Source organism: Panthera pardus, unplaced genomic scaffold (assembly GCF_024362965.1).
Source record: "Panthera pardus isolate Hobbes unplaced genomic scaffold, ASM2436296v1 HiC_scaffold_22, whole genome shotgun sequence".
Classification (NCBI taxonomy): domain Eukaryota; kingdom Metazoa; phylum Chordata; class Mammalia; order Carnivora; family Felidae; genus Panthera; species Panthera pardus.
In genome coordinates, this window is record NW_026526788.1 from 8,152,973 (window position 1) to 8,178,804 (window position 25,832).

Below are 25,832 nucleotides of genomic sequence, written 5' to 3' on the forward strand. Positions count from 1 at the left end.
CTTTCAGGAGCCATTCATCCCAAGTTCTGTTATTTCTTGTATTAACGTTGCCGGACGCAGAGGGTATCTCGCTTCCAGGATCTCTTTCCTGTGCAGAACTGTGGTCATTACGTTATTAACCCCACGGATTGTTACAAATTAGTTCTTTTTCTGCTCCCTAGAATGTGATGCCTCTCTCCGCGGGATTATTCAAGAGTGAGCACAAAAACCCTGTGCCACAGTGTCCCCCGCGTCTCCACGTGCAGTTTCTGTCCCACGTCCTGTGGAGCAGAATGCCCAACCAGTTCCTGAAGGTAGATGTGTCTCGAATAAGTGAGCGCCAAGGCTGGCTGGTGCAGTGTTTGGATCCTCTGCAGTTCATGTCTCTCCATATCCCGGAGGAGAACAGGTCAGCCCTGTGTGCCCTTTACCGTCTGATTAGGGCCCTTTGAATTAGACCATTGGCCGGGGGCTCAGGTGTGCTGCTGGGGAAAGAAAATGAAGCTTAAAAATATCTTATCTCTGGGGCGCCTGGGTGGCTCAGTCGGTGAAATGTCCCACTTCAGCTCAGGTCATGATCTCCTGGTTCGTGAGTTAGAGCCCCGCATCAGGCTGTGTGCTGACAGCTCAAAGCCTGGAGCCTGCTTTAGATTCTGTGTGTCCCTCTCTCTCTGCCCCTTCCCTACTCATGCTCTTTCTCTCTCTCTTCCTCAAAAATAAATAAACATTAAATAAATGAACTCTCACTATAGATCATGAAGAGTTTGAGTCATTTTCCCAAAATGTATGAAATACAAATGCACAAAAAAGAGTCACTAGAACCAGATATGCAGGCAAGGTGAGGACAGGAAAATAACAAAGCCCAGGGCGAGACTGGCACGGGGTCACTCACACCACATCATTCTGTGTGGTTGGTAAAGTCCCACAGTGGCTTCAGGCTTCCTAGAAGCCAAAGAAAAATCTGATGAGTTCCCAAATTCAGAATAACAAAGGGATATGCCAACTAGTGGCTGAGTAGAAGCTTTTTCTCATGCCCCAATGACATGGCCAATAATTAATACTTAACAATTTGGGATGGCACTACATACATGTTAGTTCTCTGGTTCCTTTGTGACACGTATCACTGTTCATAATTTACGTACTTTTTGGTTAAGATTTCCCTCCTCAGCTAGATGGTCAGCTCCCTTAGGGCAGGAATTGTGTCGATGTTGTTCACCATCGTATCACCAGTGCACAGTGCTTCATCCATAGTAGACCCTCTGTAATATTTGATGTATAAAAGAATGATATTGACTTATGAAAAATATTTCTCCATTGAAGACTGTTGAAGAGTGTAAGGTATTATATTAGCTTTTAATGCAATAACAACCCCCACGTCTCAGTGGCTTGTGAACAGACGTGAATCTTTTGCTCACGTTACGTGAGGTTGTTGGTCCGCTGTAGCTCTGCTCCAGGCTGTGGTGGGCTATGAGTGCGGACTTCCTCCTTCTTACCCTGAGACCCAAATTGATGGGGCAGCTCCGATCTGGGACATACAGTTTCCACGGCCAATGGTGGATGTACAGGAGGGTTAACAGACACTTCAGGTCTCTTAGAACTTCTTTTTGCTTGTGGCAGATGTTACATTCACTCACAGTTTATTTATTTTATTTATTTTATTTATGACCTGCCTAAGCAAGTCATAGAGTCAAGCCCAAGCTAAGTAGGGCGGATCAGACTACCCCATATACAGGACAGACGGAAGAAGAGGGAGAATATTTACCAACAACAGTATGGCGTGTGCTAAGGAGGTGTTATATTTTATATTTAAACAGATAAAATAATGTCCTTGTAACAGATAGAATAACAAGTTATTTCTTTTGCTATCCTCCCAAGTAAATCCATAGCTTATTAAAGTATGAATATTGCTATAAGGAGTTGGTGTGGAAAGACAGATTAAAGTAGTTGAGGTATATGCTTTGGTTTGCCCTGACCTAAATGTAGAGTCATGAGATGGAGACTATAGATCCTTCCAGAATTCTCTTATTCATTCATTCCAGACATATATTAGTTCTCATTGTGTCCCTGGCATTGGATACTAAATGGTGTACAAAACAGATGGGACCCTTATCTTAAAAGATTTCATGGTCTAGTCGGGAAGAGAGGTGCTTTAAAGGAAGTAACAGGATGCCCTAAAGTGAATAATAGGAGGTGGGTTGGAAGGGGCAGTAGCTAATGTAAATTATGGAGTCCTTAGATGTTTTTTCTAGAAACTGGCAGTCTGAGAGGAATTAGATGGTAGGCTAAGTTGTGTTCTTCACTAAGAAGCTAGAATGCAGAGGTTCTGTGTTGCTACGGTGAACAGGTTTATATATTTTGACCATCAGCCAGGCTCATAGTCTTCTTGAGAGCCTGGAGGGCCTAGGTAAGACATGGGAATCATTGTCCGCTAAAGTTTGAGAGAGAAGGCCTGCTTAGATATACCTTCCCAAGAATTGGGTGCTAGCAGCCGGGCCCCACAGTTGTGTGGTTTCCCGGAGGCCTAGGTGAGTCATCATTTGCTTTGAGTTTCTCACTCAGAATGCTTCTGATGCTGAGATTTGGGCGGTAGGGTCTGGAATAACTTTGCACCATCAAGCCACAGTGGCTTTTCATAGAATACCTGTGACCCGGGAAGCATAGACACAGTGGATGGGCATGGACAGGATGATCGAGTATGGGGGACGGTGACAGAGCTTAACAGCAAATAATCACAAGTAATTACTCAGCTTCTACTGTGTAGGGGTTAACTGCTAGACGAATATGAATGAAGTCATATAATAACCCACGTTCTGATGAGTTTATATTATAGTCTCACCAAGGACACTTTTCTAGATGAATGAGTCATTCCTTTTATTGTGAATATATCAAGTTTCTACTTTCAATTCTACAGTGTCACCCATGGGCAATCTTAATAATTTAAATAAATAGTGTAGAAACATTAGCACATCGAAAGGAATTACGTCCTCTTAAAATTGACTTTGTTTTGAAAGGAATGGCTTTACTTTAGGCATATTCTGGCCATTTTAAGTTTTTTATGGGTCGGAAGGGCATGATACATTCTAGAAGCAAAATGGCCCAGCGTAGACTCAGCTTCCCAGTAGAAACTTTGCTACGCGAAATATCACAAATAGTATTTGTTTCACAAGCCATACATGCCCGATGGAAACCAGGGCTGCACTGGTCTAAGTCTGGGGCCGTGAGGGATGTGTAAGAAGGTACATCACTTCAGAAGCATTAGTCCTCCATTCTCTTACTTCCGACTGGTCAGGCGAATCACTAATCATAGGTCAGAGACAGGGACAACTTAGCCTAAGGAAAAGGTCTCTGGCTTTCTGGGGCAGCTTAGCCAAGTTGGAAAAGGAGATTCAAGATTTTCTAAGGAGGGCTCAAATTCTGAAAGGAAAGGAGACACGGGTGCAGATCGAGACTCCGTGTCTACGAGAGGTGCCCCAAACCTGAGGGTGATTGATGGAGGATGAAGCAGCTTCAACCACTAGTGGTTAGAAATTTCCCACGTAAAATTGCATACGGAGGAAAACTTGTAAAATACCTAGTACTGACGGAGAAAAAAAAAAAATACACCATCATGAAACCTGTCATAGAAAATCGGGAACAAAGATATGTTTCTGTAACTTTTTGAAATTCATGAGGTACTTAGATTTCTCCTGTGATGCGGAGTTTTTAGAACTTTTCCCCACCTGACCTTGCTACCACTCTCCTCCTGTGTACAGATCTGTGGACATACTGGAGCTGACAGAGCAGGAAGAGCTGCTGAAATTCCACTACCACACGCTCCGGCTTTACTCCGCCGTCTGCGCCCTCGGGAACCACCGGGTGGCGCATGCGTTGTGCAGCCACGTGGACGAACCCCAGCTGCTCTACGCCATCGAGAACAAGTACATGCCCGGTTTGCTGCGGGCCGGCTACTATGACCTGCTGATTGACATCCACCTGAGCTCCTACGCCACTGCCAGGCTCATGATGAACAGTGAGTTCATCGTGCCCATGACGGAGGAGACCAAGAGCATCACCCTCTTCCCTGATGAGAACAAAAAGCACGGCCTCCCCGGGATTGGCCTCAGCACCTCCCTCAGGCCACGGATACAGTTCTCCTCCCCCAGTTTTGTGAGCATCAATAACGAATGCTACCAATACAGTCCAGAGTTCCCGCTGGATATCCTGAAGGCCAAAACCATTCAGATGCTGACAGAAGCTGTTAAAGAGGGCAGCCTGCATGCCCGGGACCCCGTGGGGGGCACCACTGAATTTCTCTTTGTACCTCTCATCAAGCTTTTCTATACTCTGCTCATCATGGGGATCTTCCACAATGACGACTTAAAACACATCTTGCAGCTGATAGAGCCCAGTGTGTTCAAGGAAGCCGCCACTCCGGAAGAAGACACTGAGGCTCTGGAGAAAGAGCCCTCCATGGAAGACTCCAAGCCAGAAGGAGCTGGAGAAGAAGAAGCCAAAGGGGGTAAGAGGCCCAAGGAAGGACTGCTCCAAATGAAACTGCCTGAGCCAGTTAAATTGCAGGTAATCAGAAAACAAAACAAAATGAAAAAACAAACAACAACAACAAAATTTTTTTTAGTGAATTTCAGGGTCACTAACTATTTAGGTATTGATATTTGCCTTTGTCTCTTTTCCTCTTGGTGGTGGGGGAGGGGTGTGTGTGTATTTTTGTGTTCGTGTATAATGATCATTTTTCATAAAATTAACCAACTTCCTGTTGTGTTTTGGGATGTGCCAGTATAATTTTCTTGCATTTAGAATGGAATTCATGAATGGGGCGCCTGGGTGTCTCAGTCAGTTAAGCGTCCGACTTCAGCTCAGGTCATAATTCTAAGGAATTAAAGACATTGCCTGTTTCTTGTGCTTATCAAGATGTCTGAAATATCCTTTCTTTTTTTTTAAATTTTTTTTTTTTTAACGTTTTATTTATTTTTGAGACACGGAGAGACAGAGCATGAACAGGGAAGGGTCAGAGAGAGGGAGACACAGAATCCGAAACAGGCTCCAGGCTCTGAGCTGTCAGCACAGAGCCCGACGCGGGGCTCGAACCCACGGACCGCGAGATCATGACCTGAGCCGAAGTCGGCCGCCTAACCGACTGAGCCACCCAGGCACCCCTGAAAGATCCTTTCTTAACATGTCTTCAGTCCATAAGAGTCCATTTGATGTTTGCATCATTGACAGGCTCTTTTACTTTTCAGTCCTCAGTCAACATTGATTGAGGTCTTCCTTTGAGCCAGGCGTGTGGTTCTGGGTGGAGGAGAAACTTGCCAGCTGTACCTTCCAGACATTCACAGTCTCTAAGGGAAATATACATGTATTTATCTATTTCTGTTAAAATATTTTATTGATAATTGCGTTAAATGATCTGAAGGAAAAGAATGAATTACTAGTAAAAAGAAAATCTCAACTGGATTACCGTGAGAAAGGTGAGGGAGTCCTCTGTGAGATGGTGACTTTTAATTGGAGTTCAGATGGATGAGCTGGAGTCCAGTAGATGTAAAGAAGGAGTAGGAAGAGTGTTCTAGGAGCTTTTAGCACAGAGCACAACAAAGGTTCTGAGGCAGAAAAAGGCCATTTAACCTAATTAGCTAAGGAAAGAGGGTGAGATAGGCAGGAGGCAGGTAACAGAATCCAGGCATTTGACAGACTTTAGATGTTATTCGGAGTTCATTTAAAACCATTAAATAATTTTAACTTTTTTTTTCTTTTTTTTTTTTTAATTTTTTTTTTTTAACGTTTATTTATTTTTTTGAGACAGAGAGAGACAGAGCATGAACGGGGGAGGGGCAGAGAGAGAGGGAGACACAGAATCAGAAGCAGGCTCCAGGCTCTGAGCCATCAGCCCAGAGCCTGACGCGGGGTTCGAACTCACGGACCGCGAGATCGTGACCTGAGCCGAAGTCGGACGCTTAACCGACTGAGCCACCCAGGCGCCCCTAATTTTAACTTTTTTTTAATGCTTATTTATTTTGAGAGAGAGAGAGACAGAGCATGAGCAGGGGAGGGGCAGAGAGAGAGGGAGACACAGAATCAGAAGCAGGCTCCAGGCTCTGAGCCGTCAGCACAGAGCCCGACGCTGGGCTTGAACCCGCGAGGGAGATCATGACCTGAGCTGAAGTTGAATGCTCAACCGACTGAGCTACCCAGGCGCCCCAACCATTGAATAATTTTAACAAGGGAATTTGATTCTAAAAATTTGATTGTAGCTGCTGTGATGAAAACTGATAAGGAGAAGAGCTAGTCCTCCAGAGCCCACTCAGTCGAGAGGCTGTCACGCTGGTCCAGACCCAAGGGGACGGGGCTTGCACTGGGGTGGGGTGAAGGAGATGAAGAGGGGAGTGGATGCTAGGGCTACCTCAGAGCTGGCATTGGCAGAAATGTCCCTGTTGTGGTTTTAAAGTTCCCTTTAACACTGCTTTGTATTTATATCACAATTGGTATTAAGTATATTTAAATGCTTTCCGAAACATGGGCAGAGCGTTCTCTTGTAGGCATATTTCTACCAACATATTCTCTCAGTTAAAAATCCTTTTAGCTGAGGTGCCTGGGTGGCTAGTTGGTTAAGCATCTGACTTTGGGTTTCATCTCAGGTCTTGATCTTGCACTTTATGTGTTCAAGCCCTGTGTCGGGCTTCACACAGTGTAGAGCCTGCTTGGGATTCCCTGTCTCTCTCCGTCCCTACCTTGCTTGTGCCGTCTTTCTCTTTCTCTCAAAATAAATAAATACGCTTAAATCCTTTTGACTTCTGGTTGAATACCCAACTCGGCATTTAATGAATGAACAGTGAAACCACTTAATTAATTTACATGCAGAGTCTGGAGGTGCACAGTTCTAGAATTAGTATAGGAACTCAGTAATGTCCTCAGGAAGCCAGCTCTTAATATTTTCCTGTGTTCCTTAGTCAGCGGTTTTCATCCTAAAGTGAAACAGTCATGTCACTCATTACCCAGTTAAACCCAGTTTGAAAAGAGAGTGTTCTAGTCTGTTCTTACTGGTGTGAAATCTTTCCCACAAGACTCCTCACTGAGTTCGCCTTATATATCTCATTTGCCATAGCCCCGGTAGCTGCCGAGGAGGCCAGGGCAGTTAAGTGTCCACCAACAGGGCATGCATTTACCCTTTTAAGCTTAGAAAAACTGTAGGTTTTATCCCCTGGGACCAAGCACAGTGCTGCCTACACAGACTCAGAGTTCTGTTCATAGAAGAGTTGATACTAAGCATGTCTGCCACAGGTACACATTAACTACTTAAGATTCCTGAATTCACCCCTGATGTCTTGTTCATCATCTTTTCAGATGTGTCTGCTGCTCCAGTACCTCTGTGACTGCCAGGTCCGACACCGGATAGAAGCCATCGTGGCCTTTTCAGATGACTTTGTAGCCAAGCTCCAAGACAATCAGCGCTTCCGTTACAACGAAGTTATGCAAGCTTTAAACATGTCGGCCGCGCTCACTGCCAGGAAGACAAAGGAATTTCGATCCCCACCTCAGGAACAGGTACAAGAATGAAATGGAAATTCTTCCCTTTTTACTTTGGGCTTTAGTTCATTCAGGATCCGTACATCGTGAAATTACAGTATAAATTACAAGTGGGTTTTTTTTTCCCCCCTGTTCTCCTTAAACTAGCCAAGTGGATTTAGTAATTCTTAGTTTCACCAAAGGAAAAGAAAAATCTTCTCAGTTTAAACAAATGAGAGATTTATTGAAAGGTATCATGTGTATCATAGAATCTTCGAGGAGACCTGTGTGCCAGACTCTGAAGTTCTACATGTAGAGGCAGTACCCAGGGGCGCCTGGGTGGCTCAGTCGGTTAAGTGTCTGACTTCGACTCAGGTCGTGATCTCACAGTGGATTTGAGCCTCACGTCGGGCTCCGTGCTGACAGCTCAGAGCCTGGAGCCTGCCTCGGATTCTGTGTCTCCCTCTCGCTCTGCTCACGCTCTGTCTGTCTCTCTCTCAAAAATAAGTAAACATTAAAAAATTGATTAAAAAAAGAAACCGTATCCAACCACACAAGTGGATCTTCTTTGGCTGACATGGCACCACCCAGTGAAAAAGAACCCTTCGCTTCTGTGACTCAATGTCAGACCTTTTCTGTTTGGTCTCTCCTGAAAGACCAAATGTCACTACTGCTGCCAGGCTTGCTGAGAGACTGATCACCTGTTTATGATATCCAAACCCAGATCTGCCTAGGTACAGCAGAATCAAGGGCACATGCCTGAACTAAACAATTAGCTGGTCTAGAATCTACTTCCAGATGGGATGCACACTATCTTCAGTATCTTACCCTGACCTTTTCTCTATGTATCAAGATATTTCCAAATGAAAATATTTGTGGACTAATTGAAGAATTTGTTTTCTCACCAGAATGAAATTTCTTTGAGGGAAGGGACATGGGATTTTGTTTATTGCCACAAATAGCATTTATGGAGCAGAAAACAAGACCAGGCTCCCCCAAATCAACTCCATTCGTTACACCGCTATTGGGAGCTCCTGCTTCTAGAAAAATGGGAGTACGTGTGCCTTTCCCTATTCTTCTAAGTACAACTGTCACCCTGGAAATTACATAAAAGACAACATACAAAGACTCTGAAAGACAGAAAACAGGAGACTGACTATGGAACTTGGGACTTGAGAAACAACATGGTGGTGAGTCCCCTGGATCTTCTTTTCCCCTCATCTATGCCAGACCTGGAGCTAAAGAAGCTGGCAACCCAGAAATGCTGATGGGCACCGACAGGAAAAGCCCCAACAAAAGCCTTCTTTGTCCAGCCAGAAGACCAAGAAAACCATCTCTCTAGCAAAACTGAAAGCTTTTAGGTACTAACCGTACTACATCACCCAAACACCAGTCCAAACTGCCCCACCCAGCGAAGACTGAGTGAGAGCCTAGCCTGCCACCCTCATCAGGCTGTAATGAGGTGCCCCGGCTGGAGCTGTGAGGAGCTGAGACTTTTCCCAGCTGGGTGGTAACGAGGGTTGCGTCGTCCAAAGTGTCAGGAGAGGCTAGGGAGGGAGAAGTACCAAGGCACTCTTGCCCTTTCCAGCCGGGGTTGTGTGGGTACAGGTCTAGGGGGAACTGGTCTCCCAAACTGCCCAGTGGGAACAAGACCTTCTTTCCTCAAGTGCTCGCGGAGGCCGAGTGGGGAAATGGTCTTCCGCTCCCACCTGGAAGTAACAAGGAACAGGGCAGGTTAAACTCTTCTCCTGCTAGCTACTGTCAGAAGAAGCCAGAAATTTAAGATCGAGAAGTCTCATAGTACCAAAATGCCCAGGTTTCAGTTTAAAAAAAAAAAAAAAATCACTCATCATATCAAGAACCAAGAAAACCTTGAATGAAAAAAGACAATCACTAGATACCAACTCGGATGATCTCCAGCTCATGAAGATTTCAATTTCTCTGACAAGGCTTTTAAAGCAGCCATCATAAAGCTTCCAAATGGAAAAAAAAAAAAAAAGTCTTCACAAAGAAAGAAAGATAGGAACAAGAACCAAATGGAAATTTTAGAAATGAAAAATAGCGAAAATAAAGAAACCTTTAATGGATACACTGAACAGCAGAAAGGAGACAGAGAAAAGAATCATTGAACTAAAGAGGGAATAATGAGAATCACCTACCCAGTCTGAAGAACAGAAAACAAACTGGAAAAGAAAATAAAGCTTTAAGAACCAGTGAAAATATAACAAAACATCAAACGTTTGTGACACTGGAGTCCTAGGAATAGGAGAAAGAGGGGGAACTGAAAAAAAAAAAAAAAAACCTTGGAAAAAATCAAAGTTGAAACTTTCCAAGTTTGGCAAAAGATACAAAGAAAAAGACTCAAGGGGCACCTGGGTGGCCCAGCTGGTTACGTGTCTGACTCTTGATTTCAGCTCAGATTGATTTCAAGTTTCTGAGTTTGTGAGTTCAAGCCTTGAGTTGGGCTCTGTGCTGTCAGCGCGGAGCCTGCTTAGGATTCTCTCTCTCCATCTCTCTCTGCCCATCCCCCACTATTTGTCTTTCTCAAAAATAAATAAAGAAACTTATAAAAAGAGAGAGAGAGAGAGAGACTCAAAAAGCTGAATAAACCCTAAACAGAATACCCGAAGATCTCTAAATCAAGATATACCATAGTCCAACTTCTGAAAACGAGAGACACAGAAAAAAATCTCACAAGCAGTGAGAAAGAAATGACACCTAGAGGGAAAAAACAATGTGAGTGACCGAGATTTCAGATCACAAATCATGTAGGCCAGATGGAGGCAGCACACTGGTTTTCAACTGAAAAAAAGACTGAAAACCCAGAACTCTATAGGCAATGAAAATATCCTTCAGAAATGCAGGGGAAATCAAGACATTCTCAAATGGAGGGAAAGGATGAGATTTGGACTACAGCAGGCCAACCCTGAAGGAAAGCCTAAATGAAGTCCTTTAAATGGAGAGAAAATGACAATAGAAGAAAATTTGGAAAATCAGGAATGAAGAAAGAACAATGGAAGGTGTTAAAATAGGAATAAATACAATGTATCTTCCCTTTTCTTTTGGGTTCTCTGTTTTTAAAAATTTTTTTTAATGTTTATTTATTTTTTTTTTTTTTGAGAGACAGACAGACATGAGCCGGGGAGGGGCAGAGAGAGAGGGAGACACAGAATCTGAAGCAGGTTCCAGGCTCCAAGCTGTCAGCCCAGAGCCCGTCATGGGGCCCGAATCCAAGAACTGTGAGATTATGACCTGAGCTGAAGTTGGACGCTTAACCGACTGAGCCACCCAGGCGCCCCAAGTTTCTCTCTCTTTTTTTTTAAATGTTTATTTTTGAGAGAGAGAGAGAGAGGGAAACAGAGGATCTGAAGTAGGCCCTGCGCTAACAGTAGAGAGCCTGATGAGGGGCTCAAACTTGCAAACTATGAGATCATGACCTGAGCCAAAACCAAAAGTTGGACGCGTAACCAACTGAGCCACCCAGGCGCCCCTCCTTTTGAGTTTTCTAGATTATATTTGATGGATGAAGCAAAAATGATGAAGCTCTCTGCTGTGTTCTAGATGTATTTATAGGTAATATTTAAGACGTTTGTATTTTAAATGAAGGAGGATAAGGGGTATAAAAGGGAGATGAGTTTTCTGTGCTTCAAACTGGTAAAATGTTGATGCCAGTAGGCTGTGATGAATTATGTACGTATATTGTTATATCCAGAGCAACCACTAAAAAAAACTATGCATAGAGATATACTAAAAAAAATGCCAGGGATAATTCAAAAGGAGATCCTAAAAATAGTTCAAGGAACCCACAGCAAGTTGGGAAAAATAAAGCAGAACAAACAAAAAACATGAAATTACAGACTTAAGTCATATCAATAAAGGCTTAAACATTACTCCAATTAAAAGAGATTGGCCGAGTGGATTATATAAAACTTGGCCTAACCATCTGCTGTTAGGGTTACATCTATGAGATGTTTCTCTGATGAGGTATTTCTAGGAGAAGTTTTATATCACATAGAATGATGTAGATAGGTTGAAAGTGAAAGGTTGAAAAAAGATATATTATGAAACACTGAAAGAAAGTAAGAGTGACTCTATCAGAGTAAAGAAATTACCAGAGGCAGACAGGAACATTACACAATGCTGTAAGAACCTACCAAGAAGGCAAATGCACAGGTACTGCGTACAGCCGAAAAATATGTGAAGTCCACACAGAACTGAAAGGAGAAGTAGGTAAATACACAATGATAGTTGGAGACCTCAGCACTCCTCTTTCAGTAATTGATAGAAAGCTAGGCACAAGTCAGCAAGAACATAGGAAAATGCGACTCTGTCATCACCAAACATGGTCTTTGGATATTTGTATAACACTCCACCCAACAACATCATACATAGTTTTTTTTCAAGCGTCCATGAAACATTCTCAAAGATGGACTGTATGCTGGGCCTTAAACAGCCTAAACGGATTTAAAAGAGTTTAAATTTTTTCATACAGCATCTTTTTCCTGACCACGGTAGAGTCAACTTAGAAATCAATAAAAGACAGAAAACAGAAAAATCTCCAAATACTTGGAAACTAAACAACACAATTCTAAATAACTCATAGTGTAAGGAGGAAGTCTTAAGGAAAATTTAAAAATCATTCAACTGAGGGGCGCGTGGGTGGCTCCGTTGGTTAAGTGTCTGACTTCGGCTCAGGTCATGATCTCGCAGTTCATGAGCTGATCTCTGTGCTGACAGCTCAGAGTCTGGAGCCTGCTTGGGATTCTGTGTATCCCCTCTTTCTCTGACACTCTCTCTCTCTCTCTCTCTCTCAGATAAATAATAAAACATTAAAAAAATGTTTAAATCAATGAACTGAAAAAAATGAAAGTAATCACATATCAAACTTTGTGGGAACAGCTAACACAGTGCTGAGAGGATAATTTATGACATTAAATATTTACATTTAAAAAGAGAAAAACACTCAGTAATCTCAGTTGACATCACAAGCATTTGGGAAAAAAAAAAGAGTAGGGGTGCCTGTGTGGTTCAGTTGGTTGAGTGTCCGACTTTGGCTCAGGTCATGATCTTGTGGTTCATGAGTTTGAGCCCCACATCGGGCTGACTCCAGTTCAGAGCCTGGAGTCTGCTTCAGATTCTGGGTCTCCCTCTCTCTCTGCCCTTCCCCCAACACCCTCTCAAAAATAAATAAACATTAAAATTTTTTTAAAAAAAAGAGTGAAATAAACCCAAAGCAAGCAGAAGGAAGGCAATAACATAAAGGCAGAAATCAATGAAAATGAAAACAGGACAATTGAAAAAAAATTAATGAATCCAAAAACTGGTTATTTAAAAATATCAACAAAATCTACAAAACACTGAAAAGACTGACAAAGGTAAAAGACACAAATTATCAGAAATGAAATGAGGGATCACTACAGACCCTGAGGACATCAGAAGGATCATATAGCAATATATGCATGCATTCTGTGTGATTCCATTTATGTAATGTTCTTGAAATGACAATAATACAGAAATGGATAACAGTCAATTAGTGATTGACAGGAATAAGGGATGAGGAGCAAATAGGAGGGAAGTGGGTGTGGTTATAATGGTATAGCAGGAAGGATCCTTGAGGTGCTAGAATTGTTCTCTATCTTAACTATCAATGTCAGTCTCCTGGTTGTGATTCTGTACTACTGTTTTGTAAGATGTTACCTTTGGGGGGATTGAGTAAAGGGTATATGTTATCTCTTTGTGTTATTTCTTTTTTTTTCTTTTTTTTTTTTATTTATTTTTTTAACGTTTTTATTTTTGAGACAGAGAGAGACAAAGCATGAACGGGGGAGGGTCAGAGAGAGGGAGACACAGAATCCGAAACAGGCTCCAGGCTCTGAGCCGTCAGCACAGAGCCCGACGCGGGGCTTGAACTCACAGACTGTGAGATCATGACCTGAGCCGAAGTCGGCCGCTTAACCGACTGAGCCACCCAGGCGCCCCTCTTTGTGTTATTTCTTAAAATAACATAGGAATCTACAGTTCTCTCAAAATAAAAGTTAAACAAAAAATTCATGTAAAAAATTCTAAAAAGAAAAGAGTTGTTTCTTCGGGGGAATTTGCGAAACAGCAACATTCCTTTCTTTTCTTCATTCAGAAGTGTAATAGTTCTATGTCTGAAGCTAAAACCAATTGAGGATTGTTTCTTGAATTTGGTTAATTGAACTATTAATGTTATTAAAAAGCAAGTTATCCATTATATTACTTTTCTATCGTATTTAGAATTTTTTTTGCCTTTGCTACTATATCCTTCTCAAAAAGAATTCTTTAAAATATTCAGTAAAGTTTAGAAATTAGCTAGAAAAAAGGAAACCTAGGAAAACCACAATAAAATATTTTTAAAAGTAACATTTAGATTTTAGTTGATTTAAGAACCCTAAGTATACCAGGGTCTAACATATTGTGGATTTGAGAAAGAGGAAGCAAATTATATGACTATGTTGCAACAAGCGAGGCTTTGAATAGTTCTATTTATTTTGTGGTATTTGTTATACTGAGTGATAATGACTTTTCATCTTTTGGGCTGCAGTTTATGAATATTCAAAGATTGAACATCTTTGCTGTTTATGATCTTTGCTGTGTCTTTCCTGATTTCACTTTTCTTTTACTCTTGTTCTTCCTCTTTCTTGTTTGTCCAAACTTTCAGATCAATATGCTTCTCAATTTTAAGGATGACAAAAGTGAATGTCCATGTCCTGAAGAAATCCGAGACCAGCTCTTAGATTTTCACGAAGATTTGATGACACATTGTGGTAATGTCTTCTTGACTTACAACTCTTTTTAAATGTGTTATTGATTGCTTAATTGATAATTGACATACCACCACTATATAATTTTAGAATATACGGTGTGATGGTTTGATCTGCATATCTTATGAAATGATTGCCATAATAGGTTCTGCTAAGCTTCCATCTTCTCATATGGATGCATTAAAACTTTAGAAGGAAGAATAATGGGAAAGATTTTTTTCCTTGTGATGAAAACTCTTAGGATTTACCTTCTTAACAATTTTCCTGTATTTCATACAACAGGTTTAGCTGTAGTCATCATGCTGTACATTGCATACCTGGTACTTATTTAACCTATACCTGGGAGTTTGTACCTTTTGACCAGTTTCCTTCAATTCCTCTCTCCCCACTCCCCACTTCTGGTAACAAGTCTGCTTTCTTTTTCTCTCAGTTTGTTGTTTGCTTATGTGTTTGTTTTGGTTTTTAGGTTTTATACATAAGTGAGATCATACAATATTTCTCTTTTTCTGTCTGGCTTATTTCTCTTAGCATAATGCCTTCATGTTCTGTCTTTGTTATCACAGATGGCAGTATTTCCCGGTTTTCTGGCTAAATAATATTCCGTAGTATGTATATACCACAACTTCTTTATCCGTTCATTTCCAGATGGACACTTACATTGTTTCCATGTCTTGGCTATCGTAAACAATGCTCCTATGAGCATGGAGGTGCAGATTCCTTTTCCAAATTAGTGTTTTTGTTTCATTTGGATATGTTTTAAGAAGTGGGTTACTGGATCATATGGTAGTTCTATTTTTAAAATTTTGTGAGGATCCTCTATACTGTTTTCCACAATAGCTGTACCAGTTTACAATTCATCAGCAGTGTGCAAGGTGTTCTGTTCTCCACATGCTCACCAGCATTTTGTTAATCTTTTGCCTTTTCAGTGGTGGCCATTCTAATAGGTGTGAGGTGCTTTGCTACCTGATTATGGTTTTGATTTGCTTCTCTCTAATGACCAGTGATGATGTTGAGCATCTTTTCATGTACCATTTGGCCTTTCATATGTCTTTTTTGGAGCTGAAGAAACATCTGTTCAAGTCCTTTGCCCATTTTTTAATTGAGTTGGGTTTTTTTGTTTTGTTTTGTTTGCTATTGAGTTATAGAAGTTCTTTATATGTTTTGGGTATCAACTCCTTATCAGATATATAGTTTGAAAACATTTTTCCCCATTCTGTAGGTTGTCTTTTCACTTGGTTAGTAGTTAATTTGATGTAGTCCCATGTGTTTATTTTTGATATTGTTGCTTGTGGTTTAGGTGTTATATCCAAAAAATTATTACCAAGACCCATATCAAGGAGCTTTGTTGCTGTGTTTTTTTTCCTAGAAGTTTCATGATTTGGGGTCAAACATTTAAGTCTTTAATCCATTTGTAGTTAATTTTCATGAGTGGTTAAGATATGGGTCCAGTTTCATTCTTTTAAATGTGAATATCTGATTTTCCCAGCACCATTTATTGAAGACTGTCTTTTTCTCCATTGGGTATTCTTGGCAACCCTGTCAACTAACAGTAAACCATGTATGCTTGGGTTTATTTCCAGGCTCTCGATTCTTTTCCATTTATCTATTTGTTCATTTTTATGCCAGTTCCATGCTGTTTTGATGACTCTAGTGAAATCAGGAAGTGTGATACTTCTTGATTTGCCCTTCTTTCTCAGAATTTCTTTGGCTATTGGAGGATTTTGTGATTTCATAGAAATTTTAGAAAGGTTTTTTCTACTTCGTAAAAAATGCCTTTGAAATCTTGAGAGGGATTGCATTGAATCTAAGATAGCTTCTGATAATATTACCATTTCAACAATATTCTTCCAAATCCATTAACAGAAGATACCTTGCCAGTATTTGTGCCTTCTTCTTTTCACCAATGTATTATAATTTTCAGCATAGAAATCTTTTGCCTCCTTAGTTAAACCTCTTCCTAAGTATTTTATTGTTCTTGATGCTATTGTAAATGGGAATGATTTTTTTAAATTTCTCTTTCAAAAATTTCATTTTCGGTTTATAGAAACACTACATATTGTTGTCCTGCAACTTTAGTGAATTCATTGATTAGATCAAACAGGTTTTTAAGTTGAATCTTTAGGATTTTCTATATAAAAATCATGTTGTCTGCAAATAGAAACCATTTCATTTATTCCTTTCCAATTCATGTACCTTTTATTTCTTTTTATTCCCTAATTGTTCTAGCTAAGACTTTCAGTACTGTGTTGAATAGGAATGGTGAGAGTGGGTAACTTTGTTCTGTTCCTAATCTTAGAGGGAACATTTTTAATATTTCACCATTGAGAAATAAAAGCTATGGGTTTGTCATATTGGCCTTTGTTATGTTGAGATATATTTCTTCTGTGCCTAATTTGTTAAGAGTTTTTATCATGAATGCATGTTAAATTTGGTTGAGTGTTCTTTCCAACGTGCCTACAGAAATGATCATATGATTCTTTTCTTTCATTCTGTTATTGTGGTGTATCACGTTGATTGTTTTGCATATGTTGAACTATCCTTGAATCCCAGGGATAAATCATGCTTGATCATGGAGAATGATCCTTTATGCTGTTGAATTCAATTTCCTGGTATTGAGAAATTTTGCATCTCTATTTGTCAGGGATAATGTCCTGTGGCTTTCTTTTCTGGTAGTGTTCTTTGCAGTTTTGGTGTCAGGATAATGCTGGCCTAGTAAAATGAGTTTCGGAGTGTTTCCTCCTTTTTGATTTCTTTGGAAGAGTTTAAGAATTGCTGTTAATTCTTCTTTAAATGTTTGGTAAAATTCACCAGTAAAGCCTTTCTTCATTGTGAGATATTTGAGTACGGATTCATTTTCCTTAAATTGCTCTATTCAGAGTTTCCATTCCTGTCTTGGTAAGGTGGATGTTTCTAAGAACTTTTCCATTTCTTCTAGGTTGTCCACTTTGTTTGCTTATAATCTTCATCGTAACCTTTTATAATCTTTAGAATTTCTGTGGTATCTTTTTCATTTTTTCATTTACAATGTCTCCTTTATCATTTATATTGTTGTTAACTTTAGTCCTGTTTCCTCCCCCCGGCCTTGGTTAGTCTACCTAAACGTTTGTCAATTTTGTTGGTTTTTTTTAAAGAAATAACTCTTATTTTGGTTAATCTTTTCTATTGTTTTTTGATCTATATGTCATTTATTTCTGCTCTAATCTTTAATATTTCCTTTCTTCTGCTAACTTTAGGCTCTGTTCATTCCTCTTTTTCTCGTTCCTTAAGCTTACACTTCGGTTTATTTGGGATCTTTCTTGCTTCTTAATGTAAGCACTTATGTATTGCTATGAACTTCCCTCATAGAACTGCTTTAGTTGCCCCCATAAATTCTGGCATGTTGTGTTTCCAGTTTTATTTGTCTCATTAAATTTATTTCCCCTTTAACTTATTCTTGGATTCATTGGTTATTCAAGAGAATGCTGTTTAATTTCCCTGTGTTCATGAATTTTCCAGGTTTCCCCCTGTCATTGATTTCTGATTTCATGCCTTGTGGTCAGAGAAGATAACCAGTATAATCAGCCCTCTTGAATTTACTAAGACTTGTTTTATGGCCTAGCACGTATTCTATCCTAGAAAATGTTCCATGTGCACTTGAGAAGAATGTGTATTCTGCTGTTGTTTAATAGGATGTTTTCTATATGTCCTCTAGGTCATTTGATCCGTACTGTTGTTAAAATCCACGCTTTCCTTATTGATTCTGTCCTGGATGATCTATTCATTGTAGAGAGTGGGGTATTAAAGTCCCCACCTATTATTGTATTACTCCTTATTTCCCCATTTAGTTTTGTTTTTGTTTTTGTTTTTGTTTTTTACCTTTTGCTTTATACATTTAAGTACTCCAGTGTTGGGTGCATAAATATTTATAGTTGTTATATCTTATTGATGTATTGACCTCTTTATCATTATATAATGACCCTCTTTGCCTCATTTTACCATTTTTAAAGTCTCTTTGATGAATGTATAGCTTCCTGTGGTATTTTACTTTGGTTTGATTATGTTTTGGTGGGAGTTGTTGGTTTTTATTATTATTATTGTTATTATTATTATTATCATTATTATCATTATTTTTAGTTATTTGCTTGAAATGCCATTTATCATCCCTTCACTCTTGGTCTTTGTCTTTAAGGCTAAAGTGAATCTCTTATGGGCAGCATATGGTTGGATCTTATTTTTATTCAGCTATTCTGGGTCTTTTGGTTGGAGAATTTTATACATTTACATTTAAAGTAATTATATTGCAAATAAGGACTTACTATTACTATTTCATTATTTTTTGGGTTGTTTTGTAAATCAACTTTTCCTTTTTATTTATCCTGCTGTATTTTGTGTTTTTGTGTTGATATCTTTTGTTATGAGTATGCTTGCCTTTTTTCTTGTGTTCTTTTGTATAATTATTATAAAATTTTCCCTTGTGGTTACCATGAGGTTTATGTAAAATACCGTAAAGTTATAACAACATATTTTAATTCATTTAAAAAAGCTAATTTTAAAGAAGAATCGTGAGTTATGCACCACTATTACCTTACTGTAAAATCTAATTTTGATTATATGCTTACCATTACTGGTAATATTCTACCTTTTTGTGTTTTTATGATCTTAATTAGAGTTTTTTGACTTCCATTCAAAGAACTCCCTCTGACATTCCCTATAAGGCAGATTTGGTGGTAATTAACTTCCTTAGCTTTTGTTTATTGGGGAAAGTATCTATCCCTCCTCTTTTTCTGAAGGACAGTGTTGCTGGGTATGGAATTCTTGGCTTATAGTTATTTTCTTTCAGTGTTTTGAATAAGTGGTCCCATTCTCTCCTGTCCTGACAAGTTTCTGATGAGAAATTTGCCAGTGTTCTTATGGGAGATCCCTTTTACATAACTTCTATCTTTTGATGCTTTTAAAATTCTTTTCTTGCCTTTGCTTTTTGACATTTTAATCATAATGTGTCTCAGTGTAGCCTTCTACAGGTTCAACACCTTTGGGGTCTTTTGGGCCACATGGATCTGCATGTCCATTTCTCTCCCCAGATTTGGGAAGTTTTCAGCCATTATTTAAATATACTTTCTGGCCCTTGTGCTTTCTCCTTTTGGAATTCCCACAATGTGAATATTGTTTCTTTCCATTTTGTCCCATAAATCTCATAGGTTTTCTTCAGACTGCATGATTTCAATCGACCTATTCTTCAGGTTTTTGATTCTTCTTCTGCATATTGAGTCTACTTTTGAAACTCTCAGTCAAATTCTTCAGTTACTGTATTTTTCAACTCTAGGATTTCTGTTTATTCGTTTTAATGATTACTGTTTCCTTGTCAAACATCTTGTTTTGAACTGTTTTCGTAATTTTGTTGAGCCGTCAATGTGTATTTTTCATACACATGTACTGATACCAAAGTTAATATAAATGTAAATAGGCTCAGAAATATACATGATGCCTGTTAGGAGTCCATATAAGAATATTTACTATGCCAAAATGGTTAACTGACCCTGTGTGGGAAGTCATAAAAAGTAGAGAGATCACAAAGGCTTTAGTACTAAGCAGGAGGTAACCAACATCTTATTTTTATTTTTTCTCTTTTCTTCAGTGGCAGGGAATGGGAAGGGGGGATTGGGACATGTAACCAGATGCTTCTGGCAAAGAGATGAGAGTTAGGTTGATTTAGTCTAAAGATATTTGATCACAAATAGTTGTATTTAAACCAGTTGTGGGGCACTTTTTAGGACTGGCCTAAGAAATGTGGCACATATCTTTTGAAATTAATTAATGCTTAAGGAAATCCTTTGTTAAGTTATATGTCAGTAGCCCAAATCTATTAGGGGAGCTTTCCCCACCTTTCATTCTAAGAACTTTTAAAATAGAATTGACTTGTTCTCAACATGTGGTGCTTTTTCCCTTTAAGCAGTGATACGAACAAACTGTCCCAGTGAAAGAGAATTAATTAGTCATTTATTAGTCATTTGTTAAGTGATATATAGCACCAGTGGCATTATTTTTATTTTAGTTTAGTGAAGAGAATACAAGCATCACCTTGCATATTAATTTAACTTATGAATGAAGAAGACTAAATGAGTGGCAGAAAAGTTATACTATATATCTGTTATAAAGGGATGCTCTAAAATGATAGGATTATTGCTTAAGACGTAAAGCATTTCGCTGGGTTAGGATAGCTAATTATGCCTACCATCGTTTCTCTCAATTTGTTAAAATACCACTGTGATTTTTAGAGGCAATTGAGGAGGCTGACAGTTCAGGAGATATTTTGGGGAGGGCAAAGCTGTAAGTTTGTGCAGATAGCACCTGAAGTCAGACATGCCTGAGGGTTAGCCTAAGGGTCAGACTAAATAGCAGAATTGATCTGGACTCTTAAGAGTGTTTTTTTTTTGTTCTCTGTCTCATTTTATAATTTGTCTCAGCTGCTAATAGCCCTGGGCCCATTGGAACAGGAGAAAAAGAGAAAGGAGGATGTAGAGGCCGGTGTGTGGATTTTACCTGAGAGCTAGTGAAAGAGTGCTTAACTCTGTCTTGTCAAATGTTCTTGACATGACAGCATTGCTTTAAGCTATGCGTGGATAAGTTGCAAAACCAGAGCATTTTTCTCCTAAATGTATTTCTTTCAAACACATTTTTCTTTTCTTCGTTCTCTTTGCTTTTCTCACACCAGGAATTGAGCTGGATGAAGATGGGTCTCTTGATGGAAACAGTGACTTAACAATTAGAGGACGCCTGCTGTCCTTGGTAGAAAAGGTGACATACCTGAAGAAGAAACAAGCCGAAAAACCAATTGAGAGTGGCTCCAAGAAATCCTGTAAGCAGTATGGAAGGAAACTGGCAAAACAACCCAACTGCTGACATTTCTCCTTTGAGCTAACATCATACTAGATGAGCCAGTGAGAAAATTGAGTTTGCAGCTTCTCAGAATCAGATTCTTTTTCTTAAAGTTTATTTACTAATTTTGAGAGGAAGAGAGAGACAGAGAGCAGGGGAGGGGCAGAGAGAAGGACAGAGGATCCGAAGCAGGCTCCAGGATGACAGCAGAGAACCCAATGCGGGGCTCGAACTCACGAACCGTGAGATCATGACCTGAGCTGACCTGAGCTGAAGTCGGGTGCTTAACCGACTGAGCCCCCCGGGCGCTGCTAAGAATCACATTCTCAAGTAGATGTCTATGGCCGCCAGAAGTAGATAGGAGCATCCAACTGTATTTGTAGGAACAGATGGAGAGGTAGCAGTATTATAAGGATGGATGGGCTCCCTAGAGGACCAAAAATTTAGGTATTTGATCAGGGACTATCAAGAGAAGGTACAAAGTGGGTAATTTAGCTTTCATGTCTAAATATTATGCTATTGACTTTCAAATGTTCTTGCACCAAATTAAACTTTTTTGTTAAAGTTTAGATAGTATCTGTAACTATATTTTGGTTCTGTGATATTTCCTGAACCGTTACGCATTTCTGATGTATTTTTATCCTATTTAACTGAAGAGTAACAGCCGATACTCAGAAAATGAATAAGCACACTGGGGCTGTGAGTCTCAGGCATGGCACTCGCCCAGGAGGGGTTCAAGTAGTGGGTTGATGAGATCCTTCTTACTCGCTACCTCACATCGAAGTCTCTGTTCATTCTGTGAGGCAGCACTGGTTTATGAACAGTTTTTACTGAAAGAAGAAAAATAAACTCATGAAGATTTTAGTTGTTTTTCGTTTCCCTTAACTTACAGTGAAAATCCTTCATCCATACAGCTACTTCTAAATGTTCAGTGTCACACGCAGATCTGAATCATGCCTTCTTCCAAATAAGAGTTCAGGATTTCCTACGAAACACTTTTTGTTATTATCTGGTTTATGGTTCTGACGTACTAAAATTATCAGCCTGGTTTTGAGACGTGTGGAAGTATACTGGCTATTTATCTACATTTCCTGTTTGGTTAAAATTGGTAGGTTTTGTTTTTCCTTTACTTCCTGTGTAGATTAAAGCAGGTAAAACAGCTTCTTTTGAAAATCTGCCAGTGTGTTAATGCCAGGAATCGAGTACCTCTTTGTGTATAAGTTGGTCGCATCTTTCTACTTAGCTTTGATATTTTTATTATTTATTTTTAGGAGGTTTGGAAGTTCTGTTGCTTTTGTCTGTATTACACTGTATGTTACATTGCAAATTTACATTAGAATAACTTTTCACTTGAATACAGCTTTACAATCAAATCCTTTGAAGACATTTTAACTGACAATTAGGGATCCAAATTATAGTAAAAATATAATTATATGAGGTCATTATTACAAATGGCTCAAATGAGGAGATAGAAAAATAGATAGTTCCTTGAGTGCACATGACTGACTTTATAAGGATGTATGGTGATGTCACATTTGGGAGGAAAATAATGGGACAAAGAAAATAAAAGTGGAATAGACAGTTCATATTGATTACCCTATGGATTGCCAACAATAGTTTTGAAAAAGTGGCCATAGTTCTGAAACAGCTTAAATTCTTTAATTATAAGAATGAGTGTTAAGGAAAAGCTTGTGTGTTTTTGCCTTTTCATGTTCATAACTCATTTTTATTGACATATATATATGACATACACACACACACACACACACACACACACACACACACACACACACACACACATATATAGCGTTTAAATGAAGTTTTTCTTCAAAGAATGTTCCTAGCCTTTTCATTTCTGGTATTAGGCTGGGGCTATGAGAGGTACAGCTGAAATGCCCAACTTACTTGTCTTCTCTCGTTTTTTGTTTTTTTTTTTCCTTTTAAAAAATATCCGTAATGACCGTGCAGCCACTCTTCAGCAGTTGATTTCTGAGACCATGGTCCGATGGGCGCAAGAGTCTGTCATTGAAGACCCTGAACTGGTGAGGGCCATGTTTGTGTTGCTCCATCGACAGTACGATGGCATTGGGGGTCTGGTCCGGGCTCTGCCAAAGACCTACACTATAAATGGTGTCTCCGTGGAGGATACCATCAACCTGCTGGCATCTCTCGGTCAGATTCGTTCTCTGCTGAGTGTAAGAATGGGCAAAGAAGAAGAGAAGCTTATGATTCGTGGATTAGGGTAATTTATTTAACTACTACAACCTCTGTCTTATAAATGTCTTCCTTCTAATCGTTTATTCCAGTAGGTGCACTGTGCGTTTATTAATATAGATACACTGCTTAGATTACAGGGACACCGCATCGTATTGTGCCTTGCTTTATTGCACTTCGCAGGTAGTGTGTTTTTCACAAATGGAAAGTTTATGACCACCTTGCATCGAGCAAGTCTATGGGCAACTTTTTTTTTTTTTTTTAACATCATTTGCTCACTTTGTGGCTCTATGTGTCACATTTTGGCAATTCTCACAATATTTCAGGCTTTGTTATTATATTTGTTATGATGGCCTGTGATCAGTGGTTACGACTCACCGAAAGCTCAGGAGATGTTAGTATTTTCAGCAATAAAGTATTTTTTAATTGAGGTACATATGCTGTTTTGTAAAACATAATTTCCCTATGCTTTTAATAGACTCTAGCATATTATAAACATAACTGTTGTATGCACTGGGAAACCAAAAAATTTATTCGATTTGCTTTATTGCAATATTTTGCTTTATTGCAGTGATCTGGAACCAAATCTGCAATATTTGTGAGATACACTTGTAATATGATTATTAAATGAGATTGTTGCTTTTCTAGACATTGTATTTTACAGCTCACTAGAAAAACGGCTAATTTTACAACTAGATGCTAAGGTGGCAATGATACAGCACCTATCTTAGAGGGTTTTTTAAATTAATTTTTCAGTAATGTACAATCATATATAAAAATACAGGTTAATAAAAACACATTAAACTCTGTGGGGAGACAAACACTCACCACAGGAATAAGGAATTTTGTCTGTATTTACTGGGCCTTGAAAAAAGAATGGGGAGAGAATTCAACATTATAGGTGTGCTTCGTGTGAATTTGGGGATTAACATTTATACCTCATGTGTAGCCTAAGGATCCCAAAACTGAGAACGTAAAAATTGGCCTCAAATCACTGTGCAATTTTCAAGGAAAAACCTAAATACTACCAGTGGTTAACTTACAATCGAAAATTGCAAAGTACATAAGGAAACAGTCTGCCTTAAGCAAGGGTCTGCAGATACAATACTGGTGGAGTCAGAACACCTATTTCAAAACTTCAGATAATACAGTGCCAGAAAGAGAACATAAAGTTACTGTATTTAAAATGGTAAAAATACAAAGGATAAATCAATTCTCCAAAAATAAATCATGGAAAAATGTCCATGAAAATTTGAAAAGGATCCAAAGATCTCTCTCTGCCCTCCCCTGCTTGCACTCTTGTCTTTCTCCCTCTCTCTCTCTCTCAGAAATAAACAAACATTAAAAAAATAAAGAAAAATTATTTTAAAAAAGGGGGGGGGTGTGTGCCTGGATGGCTCAGTCAGTTAAGCTTCCAACTTCGGCTCAGATCTGATCTCACAGCTTATGAGTTCAAGCCTCGTATCAGTCTCTGTGCTGACACCTAAGAACCTGGAGCCTGCTTCAGATTCTCTCTCCCTCTCTCTCTGCCCCCCCCCCCCCCGCTCGCGCTCTCTCTCTCTCTATCAAAAATAAACATAAATAAAAGAAAATATAAAAAGGAAAAGATCCAAAGAGAACTTCTAGAAATGAAAAATGCATTAAAAACAGTGAATTAGTTAAATTAGGAAAGATATAGCTGAAGAGAAAATTGGTAAGTGGGATCATAGATCTGAGGAAATTATTTAGTACTGTAGCACTGAGAGGTAAAGATAAGAAAATGCAAAAGAGCAGTTTTGAGACCTAGGGGATAGTATAAGAAGGTCTACAATATGGTAAACAGGATTTCTGGAAAAGACAGAATAGATGATCTAGAAAATGGGGACATTTGAAGAGCTAGCTGTTGGCTTGAGTTTTTCAGAATCAATGAAGAACACAAGTTCACAGATTATCCTCAAGTACAGGTAGTTCCATATACCCACCTGGATGGAATGTAGTGAAACTGCATAAAACCAGTGATAGACTATCTTAAAACTAAGTTGAAAGAAAAGCCAGAATACTTACCGAAAACAGAACAAAACAAAAACAAACAACGACAACAACAACAGCAACAAAAAAACAGTATTTGGAATTCTTAATGGCAAAACTAAAGATCATTACTCAATGAGAAACCATATTCAAAATTCAGAAACCATATTCAAAATTCAGAAAATAACCATCAATTTACAATGTGTACTCAGTTGAGAATTCTTCACAATGAACTTGTGCTTCAAGGAGACTTGGAGATGGGAGTTTATAGCCCATATTTAAGAATTAGGGCAATACAAAGATATTTCAGAATATTTACTTACAGTTCCTCATCAAAAAACCTTCTAAAGGCTGTGCATTAGAGAAAATGAAATGGAATTCAGAGAGAAAGAATGAGAAGCAGTAAGTTTTATTGAGTGTGTTACTGATGCATACATGCGTAAATATAGGAATCACTCACAAGATTGCATAATTCAGGAATATGAAAATACAAAA

At 39.0% G+C, this 25,832-nt stretch overlaps 1 protein-coding gene across 9 annotated transcripts in view; it reads left to right on the top strand.

The window, feature by feature from the left end:
- RYR2 (ryanodine receptor 2) overlaps window positions 1-25,832 on the top strand; it is a 756,877-nt gene that overhangs the window by 517,033 nt on the left and 214,012 nt on the right. For all 9 annotated transcript variants that reach the window (XM_053910232.1, XM_053910224.1, XM_053910226.1 and 6 more), the window contains 6 exons: window positions 162-388; window positions 3,732-4,536; window positions 7,315-7,515; window positions 14,159-14,264; window positions 20,953-21,096; window positions 23,085-23,358. In XM_053910232.1, the coding sequence (XP_053766207.1) occupies window positions 162-388; window positions 3,732-4,536; window positions 7,315-7,515; window positions 14,159-14,264; window positions 20,953-21,096; window positions 23,085-23,358 (1,757 nt within the window). The remainder of the gene's footprint in view (window positions 1-161; window positions 389-3,731; window positions 4,537-7,314; window positions 7,516-14,158; window positions 14,265-20,952; window positions 21,097-23,084; window positions 23,359-25,832) is intronic.